Raw genomic sequence first — 16,165 nt, 5'->3', positions numbered from 1 at the left:
TTTCCATAGTTGGGTGAGATGCCCCCATCCACCCCTTCTGCCTTGTCAGGAAGAAAATACAGCATGAGGTGGGGACTAAAGTGAAAAAAAGAAAAACTTCTTTGCTCGCAAGCAAAGAAAAATAAAGAAAAATAGGGAGAAATTCGCCATGAACACAATTTTGGAAAAACCGCCCAAAAAACCGCCACCCGCCAAAGCCAAAAATTTCCCGCCGAACCGTTTTCAAACCAGCCCAATTAGGCGGGAAAACCGCCAATCTGGCAACTCTATGATAAGGTTATGTGAAACCAAAGCTGGATAAAGATCTTAGCCGCTTTGTCCGGGGAAACACTATAAAATGTCTTTTTTTTTCTTATTTGAAATATTATTAATGAAATTCACATATTTTTGAACAACGCATTTATTTGATATATCTAATGAATATACCTAAGTATGAACATAGTTTGATAACCTTTCACTCACACCTATTGGAAAGCGACATCGAGTGTTTTTTCCTCATCAGAAGTTTATACCTCGTCAAGTTTTCCCGCGCTTTCCTTCATTTCTGCTCCGGAAAGAATAAGTTTCTCATTCGCGTAGAGCTAGGGCGTCAAATTGGTAGACAATGGATGTCGCTGCTCATCAACTCGGGCCCGCAAAAGTCAAAGATGAAGTGGGTGATCGATGCCAGAAGCTTTTTCAGGATTTTTTGCAGGGGCAAGTATTTAATGTGTATTTGTTGGAGTTGATGTCATTTGTAAAGTCAAGGTCGCAACGTTGGGGGGGGGGGGAAGGACAGGACCGTATTTATGCTTTCACCGCCTGTGGGCTGTAAAAATTTTTCCGCCCCCTCCCATTTCAGCGTAACCTTTTTAACCCCCCCCCCCCCATGGGATTACCAAATAGGCTTAAGGGATAGGCCATGGGATTACTAAATAGGCATTAACAAAGAAAAGAGAAATAGATTGTTGCGCCTAAATTTTATTTTTTTGTCCTGCATTCGTATCCTATTCCGATCCATAATGATTGACATATCTCCGGCCGCAAACCAAATGTGGCCCCCGCCAAAGGGTTCCTGAAGAAAGTTAATACACACAATGCAATAGCTACACCAGTTTCTTGCTTACGAGTGGAAGACCATATCGCCGTGTATTTCGCCCAAGAAATTGAAAGGTTTGTGCACTTCCTGCTATATAATGAGGACCATGGCCTCCGTAGAGCTCTAGAAGAGCTAACATAAAAAGTTTCGAGGGCATTAAATGGAAAAATGTCATGGAAGTTTTATTTATACAATTGTAAGTAGCTCTACTGAAAATAAGATCATAAATTATTTTTACTGTTCTTTTCGTCATTAAAGTCAAGTGCATTCTCTCAGCATGAAACGATATTAAAATGTGCATATGTAAAAAAGAGGGACCTGTAGTCTCCCCTCACTTTTACCAAAATACTGATGTACTCTTACATGGAATAACATGATTAAGAGTTACTGTCAGTTTGGTGCCTTCCAAAACACTATGTTAGTACCCTTTGCCTCTTTCTTAGTCCCGATTCATCGAAAAATATTGCATTACACGAAATATGTATAATTTATATACATTTTTTTTAAAAGTCAAGACGAGACAAAAAATTATCAAGTGTTTTACAAAGCCAATAGGACTCATGGTATTTATACTATCAATTACCATAGGCAAAAACTTATATAGGGTTCATGGGTCAGAAGCCTCCCTTCTTTCCCCTAATATAGTAGATTGTAGAGAAAATACGATTTAATTGTTGTCCCTGTATTAATACCAGGATGTGTGTCAACTTCATGTGGTTTTGGACTTACAATAAAACTAAAATGCAATAAATATTCCTTTTTTACTTTAAATGAGCTCTAGCTGAAACTTTTTTTAATTTATAGATGTATTGTATAAAAAAATATGCGTGTTACGCCTTATTGAATACAGGTATTACAAATTATCTAAAATTGAATTGTGGCGATCGTTCATAAATTATCATTAAAGAAAACTCACTCAATACAAAAGTGTGAACTTATCAGAAAGGAATAGCTATATTTGATATTTGTTTATTTTTTTTTCATCAGGAAAGTGTATAATGAAGAGAAACTTTTTTCCGTTTTTCTTGTTGGTAATCCCGGGGCTCGTCCATCGACTTGTCGCCGGTAACGATTCTATTGTTCACTCAGCGATTTCTCTTTATGAATGATAAAAGGGAAATTTTTGCGACCATATTCTTTATGAACGATAATGGGGATCGCGTGGGAAAGACAACTGTGAACGGGAACCTCTCATTCGGCTGAAGGACATTTTTTCAGTAGGCCGAACAATGACGATGCCGTCGACTTACGTGTTGTTAACTGATTACGATTCTGAAATACCTGCACGTGTTCCATTTCGAAATAGAGTGATGTGTTTGAGCTGCCGGATAAAGAATTCGAGAACCTTTTTAGGCTGACGAAAAATGCTATGAGGAAAGTGTGTGAGGAACATTAAGTGTCTCGGCCCATTATTATAGCTCAGTTCTCAAGAGCCGAGCTATAATTTCATAGTTTTCAAATGTTCATAGACCTGGCAACGCAGGTCGAGGCATGTGTAGAAAATTTTTTGGTCTTTTTAATCGTGCTTTGTGTCTACTGTCGTATGATGAAATCTCCGCAAGGTGTGGAAATTCAGAATCATTCAATTTATCAAATAAGTTCTTTGCCAGTTTCTTTGCATATGACGTTACATCAGCTACTCTGTAGTATCACGTATGATATTAACGTTTCTAACGTACCAAGGTAGTCCGGTGTATCTCCTCAGAGTCTTGTTCTGAAATCTCTCCAGAGCGATGATATTCATTTTCTTCGAGAACAGACAGGCGCAGCATGCAGAAGAATCGGTCTAATTGCCATCTTATACAGAATAATTTTATTTTGAATTGAAAGACTTGAGTGCCTGTGGCTTAGTCTGTTGAGCATGACCGAGGCCACGGTCGCCCTACGGATGGCATCAACACTCTGCCGGGAGAAACTGAATCTCTTGTCCATTATCACCCCCAAATATTTATTGTGAATGACTGGGTTGATTATAACTCCTTGTACCTCTATGTGTGCTTGTTGTGGTAATGAGGACTTGTTAGTGAACCACATGAATTTGGTTTTATCTGCATTCAGTTCAACACGGGTTCGCACACACCAGCGCTGTGGGGGGTACCTCAAAATGTTATGAACAGTGGTCGGATTGCAAACTTTGGTGAATTGCAAGCTTCAGCGCATCTCCTATATGTTAGAAGTTCCTCAGGAATATTAATGTGGGGGCGCGTTTGATTTAATGAAAGTGAATTGCAAGTTCATCCACATCATGACCAGGGGCGTCGGAAGTATTTTCGACCAGTGGGTGCTCACACAGGTGCTCGCCGGGGGGGCACCCTCTTCCCCCCCCCCCCCGAAGGATATCAAAAATTGAAAACGTATTTGTAAAAATAAATATAAGAAAAATATATATATTTTTTTGTATAAATTCTGTGTATCATGGGTGGCTTGAGCCTCAGGGCAAAAGTCTCACCATGCGAGACGACATTGGTTACGCGTCACTTTGGCATATAAGCCGCATCAGTAAAGCGATCCCAAAAATTCGCAACTGTGTTCCTTGCTAGATAAAATGCATAAAAAATTAGTTTTCTCCGAGAGATCAATGCACTATAGTTCGAGTGTTTTTACAGACACGAAACACATTCTTTCTTTCTCTAAACTTTTCTGCAATTATATTTCTCTTTACTCCTGATTTAATACTTTTCCTTATAGCAGTGTTCTGTGCCGGTGGCACAGCCCAAGAGACATACCTGTTTATATGCTGCCACAATATATATATCTCATCATCTATTTACTGTTCGGCTCCAGTACTTAATAAATTAATTTTTTATTTCCCGTGATAAGATATTTTAGTCATAATTTCTAATAATTCATTATTGGATTCTTATATAAGCAATTTTTTTTCTTTATAATTGTTTTTACTACGAACCTTATCTATGAAAATATTTTATTACGTAAATCTTTGAATTTAAAGAAAATGCTTTCAATGCATGCTTACTTGCATGTAATTATGATAGGGTAAGGTAATTAAGGTAGATGGATACTTTCGGAATAACATACAATAATTAAAACCTGAAAGAGGGTCTTTAAGTAGACTGTCAAGCCATCGAGAGTAAATTAAATTTCAAATAATTTGGCAAGTACCAACCACATTTATTGTGGCACTAATCATAACCAATTGAATTAGTATTTAGACATGCCAGAGCACTGGTTATAAATTTTTTATACAATCTTATGGGGGGGGGGGAGAAATTAAAATGAATTTTTTTTCAGTATTAGATAGGCAATTTTGGCTCAAATGAGGTGTGACTCACGCAGACCCATGGAGCCACAGAAGAAGCATCACATCAGGGTTAAGGAAAAAAATAATTAGAGAAAAGTTTGAAAATTTTTGGTTGCCACGAAAAAGAGGTTTGGCTGCTCTAGCAATTTTCACACAGTTAGATGCACCAACTTCAGGACCGTAACTAACTCTTGGGCACCAAATATATCATTAATTTATTATGGAAATTTATACTGCAGTAAAATATTTCATTTTTTACTTTTAACAGGGCCGTAACTAGGGGGGGGGGGAACAAAGAACACCATTACAAAATTACCAAATTGTATAGTTGTGGGGGCGGCAAATATCCTAGTTACGGCCCTGCTTTGAATACTGATAAAAAAAATTTAAATACCTACAACGAAATCATCGGGAAAAATGAATTTCATTTGCAATATAGATTTCTTTGCATTTTACATAACCTTTTCTTGTCAATCTTCATTGGACTCAGCTTACGCAGCGCTTATTTTTCAAATAATAGGATTAATAATGAAAATTAGAATACACAAACTCGCCCTAATGTATTTTCATAGAAGAAAAACTTTTCTTACACACTCGAGCGTGACAGTTTCAATTGTAAATCTATCGATTCACGTCCGGTAATTAAGAGAAATAACACTCTGCCGTTAAGTTTCGAAACAAGATCCTATGAGAAACAGTTTCTGTATGAAAAATCTACAAAGATATCGCTGATAAGTTTAGTTTAACAACGAGTTATATGAATCACCACTATCTAGTGAATTCGCCTGTTATACAAATATGAAATGCCTAGATCTTCGATAGAGTGATTATGTTTGTACTTCATCTTCACTGTTTACACCAATCGGTCTCAAAGTGTGCGTCGCGGCTACTAGGGGCACTGCGCTGAGCCATCGATATTGATGTATGGCAGGGGCGGTCTTGGGGCAGTGCGATCAGTGCAGTTGCACCGGGCGCCGAAGCTTGTTAAATATACATTACTAGAAAAATTATCTTTAAGATACTTATTTTTATAAAAAAAACTAAAATATACATGAAAAATGACCGAGATGAGAATTTTTTTTCCAAAAAAAAATAAAAGGTTTGAGTGTATATATTACGGTTATTTTTCGAAAAGAAAATCGATGGTCAGTGCACCTATATACGTACAGTACATAGCGATTTTGGTCAGATAAAAATACAGACACTCTATCTCTCAAGCTCTTTTCGTTTACCCCTGCAGGAGATTTTGGGGGGAGGAGAAGCAATTTCTTTCTCTGTTGTTGTGCAGTAAAAAATAACAATGATAGAGGAATCGACTTCGCGGTCACCCAATTTTTATACTAACGAAAGCAAAGGTGTTTTCCTCTGTTGTGGGGAGTATTAAAGGAATTGAAGGTGTCTTCTGATGTGGGAAATATTTTGAGCCAGAAAGCCTTTCATGCCTCTTATTTCCCGTCTTGTATTACTTTTATTAAAGATACAGAATCGAATCTCAATACAGTACAGTATTTCTAAAAAAAATATCTAAAAAAACGAATGAATTAAAACCTATGATTAGCTGACCATTTTAAATAGGGATCCTGCACTTGGGTCAAGTTCCTACCTGTCACACGAGGAGAAACAAAAATGTGCTCACATAAGAAAACCCATGCACTTTAGCGCCTCCGAAAGTCCGACTTGCCAGACTAGCAGGGGCACCAAGTCTGAGGTAGACAGGGTGGAAAAAAGTTAGGGGAAAATGATTTCTGCCCCCCCCCCCCTCTAGTAGGAGCGCCAAATCCGGGGTAAAAGGGTGAAAGAAATTACAGAAAATTATTTCTGCTCGCTTTAGCAGGGTTGTTATATCCGAAGTGGAAACGCAAAAAAAAAATTAGGAAAACTTATTTGTGCCCTCTCTAGGATGACGTTAAGTTCAAGATATAAGAGTAGCTCTAGGAGGAGCGCCAAATCCTAGATAAAAGGCCAAAGAAATTCGGCATATGTTTTGACATAAAATATCACTGTTCCTTTGAACGCATCAAAACGAAGCGATTGAAACAAAAGTTTGTTTTTTTTAATTAGGGAGGTCAGGGGGCCCAAATATAGGTACCACTCAGGTAGAGATTTTGTCTCGAGCTGACCCTGAGTGAACTGTATGTGTGTGTGTGGAAAATTTTAACAAACCATACGTATACACAGCTGAACATCTTTGCGGAGTTTCATGGATCTTGTTCCAGATAACCGGTGAGTAATGATAAAGACTCCTATGAGACTTCTAGACAGTGTCTCTGTCTAGGAGACCTTAGCAAGGTGTGGCCACAACGAGATTCTTAAAAGACATCTACATCTTTTTCAAAAAACTAATGAGGAACGTATGTCGGAAATTCAATTTGATTTTTTTTCTAACCGACTTTCAAGAAGGGCCGAAAAAACCTCAATATAAATTCGATCGAATATGAAAATCTGGTGATCCTAGTTGAAATTGTCTATTTTAATTTTTTTTGTATTAGTTTCCTATAAGAGTTGTAAGAATTTTAATCATCTTGAAGAAAGTCATTTTGAAGGTAAGTTATTTCCTTGACGTTCATCTTGAATAAGAATTAAACAAAACCTATATCGAATTTTGCTGCTTGTAATCTGCAAACTTTGCTAGTTTGAGGGAAAAAAAGGCACCATGAATAGTCCGCAGCTGTATATAACCCACATGAGATAATTTCAACTATCAATATAAAATCGCTCTCGAGGAGGTGGGGGGGGGGTGGTGTGGTTTAACACGGTTTTGTAGAGAAAATGTTTGATGCACTCAATCTATAAATATTTAAAAATATATGTTTCTGTTAATAAATTTTTAACGTAATTATAACTAATGAAACCTCTCTCGGAAAAAAAATAAAGCCATAGTAAGACGCAGCGGTTTATCCGCACTAAAGCCACTTCAAAGTTAAGACTCTTCTCATGCAACTTTGACCCGCAATAAGAAATTCATTTCCGATGTTTTGTTTTTATTTCAGTGTAATTTTTTTAAATGTATAATCTACGGACTATACGCAGCAGAATAGGTAGGTTAATTAGAACTTCCATGGAAATATAGAAATAAAAAGTAGTGTACCTCACATATTCAAAACAAGGAAGGGTGGGGGCAGTGCCAAATCCATTTGGTATAAGAGAAATTTCGGGTATGTATCTTCGTGTATTTGAAATGAGGTTTTTTTGAAGCTGATGAAATATTGAATTGTGATGAAATATAGAATGTATGTTATGGTAAATGTTTGTGTGTGTGTTTGTGCATGCGCGTTGAATCAGTAAAGCATATCGGTAATACATAATCACCAATCGTCTTGGTAAGTTTGATAAATTTCGCAACATTACCGGCCCAATAATGCATAATTCCTTTTAGACCTTGCATGCACAAACATGCGGGTTGCTTCTTTTTACTTTAGATGTCATTTTTTTTAACATCAGGGATGTTCAGCCCAAACTTCAGGAATTATGTGTTATCGTTGAAATTAAAGCCAAAGTTCCTGAGTTTAAAAAAAAAATTTACAGAGAGAAAGAACAATCCCTTCCCAATGCCGTCTTAATGCATGGGCCTACCCGGGAGCCTCAAGAATAGAGGGGCCTCACAAAAATGAGATCTAGTTAAAATTTTATAGAATTTACTAGGTAGGGCCTCAGATAAACCACTTGGCCCGGGAGGCCCATGATGCTCTTAAGACGGCCCAAGGCCGTAGCATGCTTTCTTTTCTTGTCTTTTCTTGGAGTGTCCTTGAAATGGTTATGCTCAGAAAAAGGAGTTACAAGCGCCTCCCCCCATTCGGCTCGTTTCAACCGCCAAAGTTGCCTCAAAATAGTTACAGACCTGCTCAAGTTGCAGGGCCTGGTGCTTTAGCTAGTGTTTGTCTGCCCCTTCCGTTTCTTAGCACTGGGTCTGAAAGGGATAATTTCAAATGAAGTTCACATGAGTTTTATAAATATGAAATAAATCATACGGAAATATCACTTTAATCACTTTTATTATGAGTTTATCATGTACGTGATGCATGCACTACACGAATTTTACCATAAAACTCAATTAAAATATGTATGAAGAAGACAGTTCCTTTGTGATGAGTATCCTGCATTAAATGTGTGACGTTTTGCTTTTTTAAGGTTTTTATCTCTTAATTAAATCGAACAAGTTGGTTTTTATGCTTTTTTTACGAGTTAAATAGCAGTAATCCCATTCTAGAAGAAGTTTTTCCGACTTCTTCGTCCCTTAATATCCAACCAAATGGTGTGCGGGGGGATGGGGATGATCACCACACCAAGAGTCTGATAATATGTTAGAATGAATCTGTCCCGTATTTTACGGGACAGTAATGACTAGCAAAAATTCACTGACACATCACTATGGATTTTCGCCTGGGGAGGGGGACGCTGACTACTGTTTTTGCTCCGTACACCACTAGGCATAAGACTGGCCCTGATGTATGGCAATCATTCTGGCCAGCAGTAAACATAGGTAGTGCTGTACTTTTACTCGCTATCTAACATGCAGAAAAAGAAGACGACTAAGGCAATTAGTGCAATGCCGTTGCTGTAGGCACAACCATGCTAATAACATCCAATCACAATAAAGAGTTGGCCATTGGCAAAATCAGACAACCAAAAAAATCTTCTCACAAGCTTCTACAGCTGGTTGTCTGCAAACTTCAGTGATCGTTTAATAGCATTTTAAATAGCAGGGAAAATAAAAGAACTTCGGAAAAAAAAAAGAAAGAAAGAGGAATATCAATGGTTTTTAATTCTTCTTTCCTTCCTTGGAGTTACATTCACCTCACACAAACTACTACTTCCGCTTTCTGGCACCCAAGGGGATGTCGGCAAACTGAAAGACCCAGTCTTTGCATATGCTCTTTGGAATTCCTTCACTAATTGTTACTGTGAAAGTTAGCCACGGGGACTTTTTGATGTTGTCAGGGTTTGAAACTGGAAGCTGTTTCTTCTCCCACGAAATGTAAGTTTCAGGAGGGGGAAAAAAAATCAAGTTTCCCATTTCAGAAGAAAAGGATTTCTTTTACGAAAATTGCAGCCCCCCCCCCCTTTAAATTTTGCGACCAGGTGGGACCGCACCTTTTGCAACTGCCTAAGTCTGGTTTGCTTCAACAAAATGGAAAATGAAAAAAACAGAGATTTCTATCGGTTTAAGAAAGGAGTCTTCCTTCTGTCACACAGAACCCATGTGATGGTCTCAGATGCATACCCCTTTAAAGAATAATATTGTGTATATAATAAAAGAATAAAAAGGGAATTGTTTACTCATGCAAGATCACTTACCCTCCTGAAATCCTTCGGACGAACCGAAATAAAAAATTTTAAGAGCCCACGCAATCATGCGCAGGGCTACCTTTAAATAGAGATCTAAAAATCATACCCCCAACTGATGGGGGGCTAAAAGGGCTATCAAGAACGAAAATTTGTTTTGGCACTTCCCCCCAAATTTCCCACCACCAGCTGCCAATTCTACCTTGGAAATACTGTATACAGCGACACCCTGTCTTGGCCGATCTCGTGGCACACCCCTTTCAAGTAGGAAACGTGGCTGTACTCGACACTGTTTGATTTCCAAACAAAAATATTGCTCCAAATGGAACCATAGCTCCAGAAGAGTGCGCAAGAAGGGACGAAGACTGGGCCTCCATGTGATCAGAAATAGATAACTGAAAAAAATTGGAAGATATTTAAGAAAATTTAATTAAAATATCATATTGGTGTATAGAGAAAATACCCATATATGATATTTTAATTAAATTCTTTCATCTTAAAATGCTAATTTTTAAGGTTAGTATTGCAAGATTCTTCGGAAGATATTCCCTGTATCCTCCCTCAGCAGAGCCTCAGATTAAACTTTTCATGTGCCTTTTTATAGCTAATTTGCAATGTGCAAAACAAAAACCTTTTTTGACTTGCTGAGCCCTTTTAAGTAAAAAAGTTCTATGGCAGAGCCCCGTAGGCCAATTTTTTAATTATTCATCAAGGTTACTGATTTATTTTTACTATTTAAAAATATTTATAATTATTTTTTGAAATTTTACTGGTTTTTTTTATTTTCCTCGAGAGGCCCCAATTGAGAACCGCTGCATTAATGTAACAAAGTTTTTTTACATGAAGAAATTCAGATATCAGTGGTTCTAAAAAGTGCACGTTGCGGTACCTAGTGGGTTCACTGTGACTTTGCAACATTGATGCGTGCCTGTTCCGTGGTCTAAATTGATTTCTTTCAGCACTTCTAAAAGGCGGAGGAGAAACGATGGCGAGGACCAGAACCCCCACAAGGGTGAGGCTGACAGGGTTCCAGCCCTGGGCCGGGAGCCCCAAGGACTCCGCAGAGCGCCGATTGAGAACTGCTGGTCGAAGGAAATAAATGGCATGCACAATTGCACCACTGTCAAGACTTGTAAGCGAATTATCCCATATCTGCTGGCATAGGCGTACGCTGAATTTTCTCGTGGGGGGGGTTCATATTTTTTTTCCTTCGGGGGGTTTACGTTTTTTCCTGCAAAATAACACTAAAATCTTATCCCCCCCTTTGCGTACGTCAATGTCTGCCAGTATCAGTCATAAACAAGGAGACAAATTTTCCTTAAACAATCTTTGCATGCATTCATTTATTCGAGTGAAAGGTGTGTGTGCATCACCCCATCAATTTCCTTTATTGTAAAATACTTTTACCCTGAGGTAAAGGAAGGATGCCTGCGTGCAGGGCCGCAACTAGATGCCGGAATTTTGGCACCCCTTGCATGAAATGGAATCAGTTAAAGAATGAATTCGGCGCCCCTCCTGGTTCAGTGCCCAGGGCACCAGACCCACCTGCTTCCCCCTAGTTGCGCCCCTGCCTGCGTGGACAGAATCATAAAAAAATATGGGTGTGGGCTCTAAAAATACCCATCGTAGGTGCCTGAAGCTGTACCACTGGATAAGTAGAGCAACAGGACAGAACAAGAGGTATAGGATGGAGAAAAAAATATTTTTCATTTTTTGTTAGGTTTTTGTTCACTGCAAAACACTGTGGGTGCTCAAGCAGCAGCAGCACTCCCTGGTTCTGATGCCACACCAAAACATATGCATCTGGATACGCTCCATCCCTTAGGCAAAACAGGGAAAAGGGATACAAGCAGAAATGTGAGCCTCATAGAGAGGAAAAACAGGCAGTTTTTCCTTTAATTTTTTAATTTTTTTTTTCGTGTTCAATATTTACGGGGGGGGGGGGGAATCAGAAATATATATAGGAGGTTTTTATTCCTGAATCAATTCTGTGGGTGCTCTGCCCCGTTCTGTAAGAGAGTGTGGGTGCTCGAGCACCCCCGGCTCCGACGCCACTGACCATGGCATATTCTGATCTGTTGTTAAACAAGAATTTTGTGCTTTCACCTCATAGCCAAAACACGGTGGACAACATATTTAACATTTCTTGAGTAAGTTGTAGTTATTTGTTCAATTACTTCACTTTTTGTGATGTTTCCATGAATTATGAAATCGTGTAATGCTATAATTGAGTTATCATTTTGCCATGACTGGCTATTGTTTCCATTCTGTGAGCAAATTTCCCATGTGTTGGATGATGTCATTAATTTTACATTTTAAAGTCTTTTTTCCCCCCTTTACTTAATAAAATTATATTTCTTCAGGAATATTCATGTCAATTTTCAAGTCATTCTGACAATCGTTCTTTTTTTTACAGTTTTTTGAAATCAGAACCTTAGTTATAATCACCACTAATTAATCTGCATTATTTATGCTTCATTAAATACATTATATTCACCTAATTTTTATTATAGTCTTTGCAAAATAGCTTCCTAATTAAGCATACTGAAAGGAACTGGAGAAAACATCTTTATATATATGATTAATACATCAAAAGAATTTTCAAACACACAAAAAGTAATCCATTGAGTTAAGCAGAAATAATTAAATTGCAAAAGTTGGTTTTTGTTAAAATATAAGAAATATTTATTGATTAATTAATATGGGAATAGTGTTAAGTACATTAAACATTTTGTTTTGATTAATTATTAGAACTTTGAATGATTTTTCAGAAATTTTATTGTTTTCAATGTTAATACTATTTAAAACAAAAACCCGGTATTTCGGTTTTTTTTTTAAAAAAAAAGTTTTTTTACTAGCCTTGCTCAAAAGTATGCTGCAGAATTGGTTAGGCCCTTTGGCAACTGCAAATGGTGTGAACAGAGAAGTTCTCTAAGGCAACAATAAAGTAATTTTTATTGACCAATGCACAAACTTCGAATTAGACTTCACGGAGTCAGTCTAGATAAACTCAAGTAAGTGGCTTTTGAATAGCTGCCAAGTCCCCCAAATTTCTGCTCCATCTCCTGGACTCCCGAAAAGTTCTGATATTTCCCAAAATTTGACTGTGAAAAATCCTTACTTTTAGGAACAAATTATTCCCAAAGAATTTACTTGGAAGAAAGACGTGTTTTCATTTTTTATCCTCCGACAGGACGTCACAAGCATAATGTTAATTGTCACCATTGCATCAAATAACAAAAAAAGTATTTCATATTTTTTCAAGGGGGAAAATACAAAATTTGTCTAACAACCAGTGCCAGTTCATGAATTATGACATCCAAAATTGACGAGATGACTTGTATTTGCTCAGACTATAAGTCCTGTTTGGAGCTGATGGCAATTTCTTCGTTGGCATGATTTGAGTAAAAAGTAGTAATTACAGGTATTTTAATCTACTGGTTAGCGATGTCTTTACTCAATGTCATGTCTTTGCAAAAGGGTAAAACCCTTTCATTTTAATTTCATTAATGAAAAATCCCTATAATTTTATTTTCATTAATTAAAAATCCCTACAATGTTTCCAAAAAAATCCCTTTAAAAAATTTTTATACAGAATTTTGTTTGTGTAAAAAACCTCCCCAATTAAAATTCTCCAAAGTTAGCAGCTACATAAACGAATATCTGGCTGTTTGTCCAGCTGAAATTTAGGTCAGTTTTCCTGACTCTTCACAAAATAAAAACTAATGAAACCATAAATATGAACTCTTTCATTTATTCTACACAAAATTAACTTGATTATTTTGCTTTCTGCAAAATTACTTACTTTTCACAAAAATTAAAGTATTTTGAGTCCTATAAAAATATCTGGATAATTCCACAAAATACAAATAATCTATATATATAAAAACGAATATATGTCTGTCTGTTTGTCCTTTATGCATTACTACACCATTCATCCGATCGCCATGAAACTTCCGGAAGTTGTTGAGTACACTCCCGCGAAGGTTTCTGGCATAGTACATCTATCCTAGGAGGCGCGTGTGTCGAAGGTTTCTGGCATGGTTGAGTAGCGGGTGCTAGACAACGGTGATTTATATGTTTTATTTTAAAATTGCACTGGTAATTGCATTATCTGTAATTACGGCAACACTTTTGGATGGTTGTTGTACAGCGCATTCAGCACTGAAATTGCCGTTGAATTTGCAAACCACTGAAACGCCGACATGCAATGTCACCAAAAATTTCAGAATGGGCGAAGTTCTCCAAACATGTGAACTTATCATATAGGATGAATGCACAATGGCTCTCAAAAAAGCATTGGAAGCACTTGAGTGTACACTGCAAGATTTGAGGGGAAATGGACAGCCCCTCGGTGGAGCACTCATTTTATTGTCTGGTGATTTTCGACAAACTCTGCAAGTTATACCACGTTCAACACCTGCTGATGAACTTAATGCATGTCTCAAATCATCAGTTCTATGGCGACATGTAAAGAAATTGACTTTGAAAACCAATATGCGTGTTCAACTACAAAATGATGCATTTGCCGAACATTTTGCAAAACAATTGCTGGATATTGGAAATGGGAAGATGGCAGTCGACAGATCTACACAATGTATCGCATTGCCAACAAACTTTTGTAAGACGACATTAACCAAAGACAAATTGATTCAAAAGGTTTTCCCAAATATCGCGCAGAGTTACAAAAATCATCAGTGGCTCAGTGCACATGCTCTTATTAGCAGCTACGAACAACGATGTCAATGCCATCAATTTCACCATTTAAAACGGAATACCAGGCGAAGCGATGACGTATAAGTTCATCGATACTGTGATTCATCAAGACGAAGTTGTCAATTACCCAACAGAATTCTTGAATTCACTCGATGGCCAGGTATGCCACAGCACATTTTAACACTGAAAATTGGTGTGCCTATCATTCTTCCCCGAAACATCAATCCACCATGACTTTGCAATGGTACAAGACTTTCTGTGAAAAAGATGATGAACAATGTCATCGAAGCTACAATTTTGAATGGGAAATTCAAGAGGGAAGATGTATTGTTGCCACGCATTCCAATGATCCCAACAGATATGCCATTTGAGTTCAAACGTTTACAGTTTCCAGTGTGACTCGCTTTTGCAATGACCATCAACAAAGCACAAGGACAATCGCTGCAAGTGTGTGGGCTAGATTTGGAGAATCTGTGCTTCTAACATGGACAACTGTATGTGGCCAGCTCACATGTTGGAAAACCTTCAGATTTATTCGTGTACGCACCAGACGGAAAAACAAAAAATACTGTGTATCCACAAGCACTCTAATAAATGAATAGAATTAAAACGACGCTTTGAAATGTTTCTATATGAAAATGAATAAGTTTCAATAAAAATGACACACAATGTAAATTTAATGTTATCATAACGAGTTTCCTTGAATTTTCTTTCTTCTGAGATCGCAGCAACGTGCGACGGGTCAGATAGTATAATATATAATATTGTTAGCAAATTCATAAATTACATGGAAGCTAATGGGGGGTAGTTGGGAATCCAAGAGTAGGGAGATGCTCCAGACCAACTTGGATATTTATCCCTTTTGCAGGACTTAGTTCTTCCTAGATTAGAGTATGTCGTCAGGTTTTGGAGACCATCAGAACATAGACTTGGTCGAGGGGTTGTAGAGAAGAGCCATGCAAGCTCTGGATGGCACACAGGGCTTAAGCTATGAAGAGTGACTTAATTTTTTGAAAATGTTTACATTGGAAGAGCGCAAGTGTCGGGGAGGGAGAAGTAGGATTGAAGTGTTTCAAATTTTCAATGGGATGGATAAAATGTACATCGTCAATCATCTGCATTGACAAGGGGACACCAGTATCGATTGGTAAGGGATGGTTCTAGGTTGTGGTGTTGTAGGGAGTTTTTCTCTAATAGGGGGGGGGGGGTGTGAATAAATGGAATAGCTTACTTCCGGGGCTTATGAATTCTAACACGATTGACACGTTTGAAAAGAAATATGATAATCATGTTGGGGTAAATCGAGAAGCTATCCATACTCAGATGAAACAACCATAATTTTTTATAGGCAGTATGTTTATATTTTATCATGATTAATGGTTTTTTATTGCTCTTATTGGATTGCTGTATTTTTTATGTAGTTTAGATATTTTTTCGACATCCATATTATTTATTTTTATCTATATCTTTTAATTTGCATTTTTTTTTCAGTCACCTCGTTGGGCATTTTGTGTGTTGTGGCATTTGTGTGTGATTGCAGCATGGGCTAATGACCTTTGGTGCTGATAAGTGTGTGGTTGCTCATTTTGGTTCAAACAATCCATATTTCACTTATGAGTCGAATTATATTACTATCCTGGATGCAACTAAGGTCACAGATTTGGGAATTCTCATTGCCAAGCGATGGTCAAAAAGTGAATAGAATGCTCAGGGTTTCAATTTTAAAAAGGTCTCTGTATTCACCTAAAGTCATTCTTCCAAGGCTTAATTTGTCCTTTACTGGAATATGCAGTAAGGTTTTGGAGACCATACCTACAGAGGGACATTTG

The 16,165-nt window shown here is 37.5% G+C and overlaps 1 protein-coding gene across 1 annotated transcript in view; it reads left to right on the top strand.

Annotated features, from left to right (window-relative positions):
- Positions 1 to 522: 522 nt before the first annotated feature.
- The window catches only part of Mcm6 (minichromosome maintenance 6), a 103,995-nt gene continuing 88,352 nt past the window's right edge, over positions 523 to 16,165 (top strand). The window contains exon 1 of the mRNA XM_089244308.1: positions 523 to 696. Within this exon, the coding sequence (XP_089100434.1) occupies positions 605 to 696 (92 nt within the window). The 5' untranslated portion in view covers positions 523 to 604. The remainder of the gene's footprint in view (positions 697 to 16,165) is intronic.

This window comes from Pholcus phalangioides, unplaced genomic scaffold (genome assembly GCF_987345545.1).
Source record: "Pholcus phalangioides strain wild (caught in Gottingen) unplaced genomic scaffold, Ppha-v1.0 ptg000015l_1, whole genome shotgun sequence".
Taxonomy (NCBI): Eukaryota; Metazoa; Arthropoda; class Arachnida; order Araneae; family Pholcidae; genus Pholcus; species Pholcus phalangioides.
Note: the sequence above shows the minus strand (reverse complement) of the source record. Positions and strands in the feature narration are given on the sequence as shown.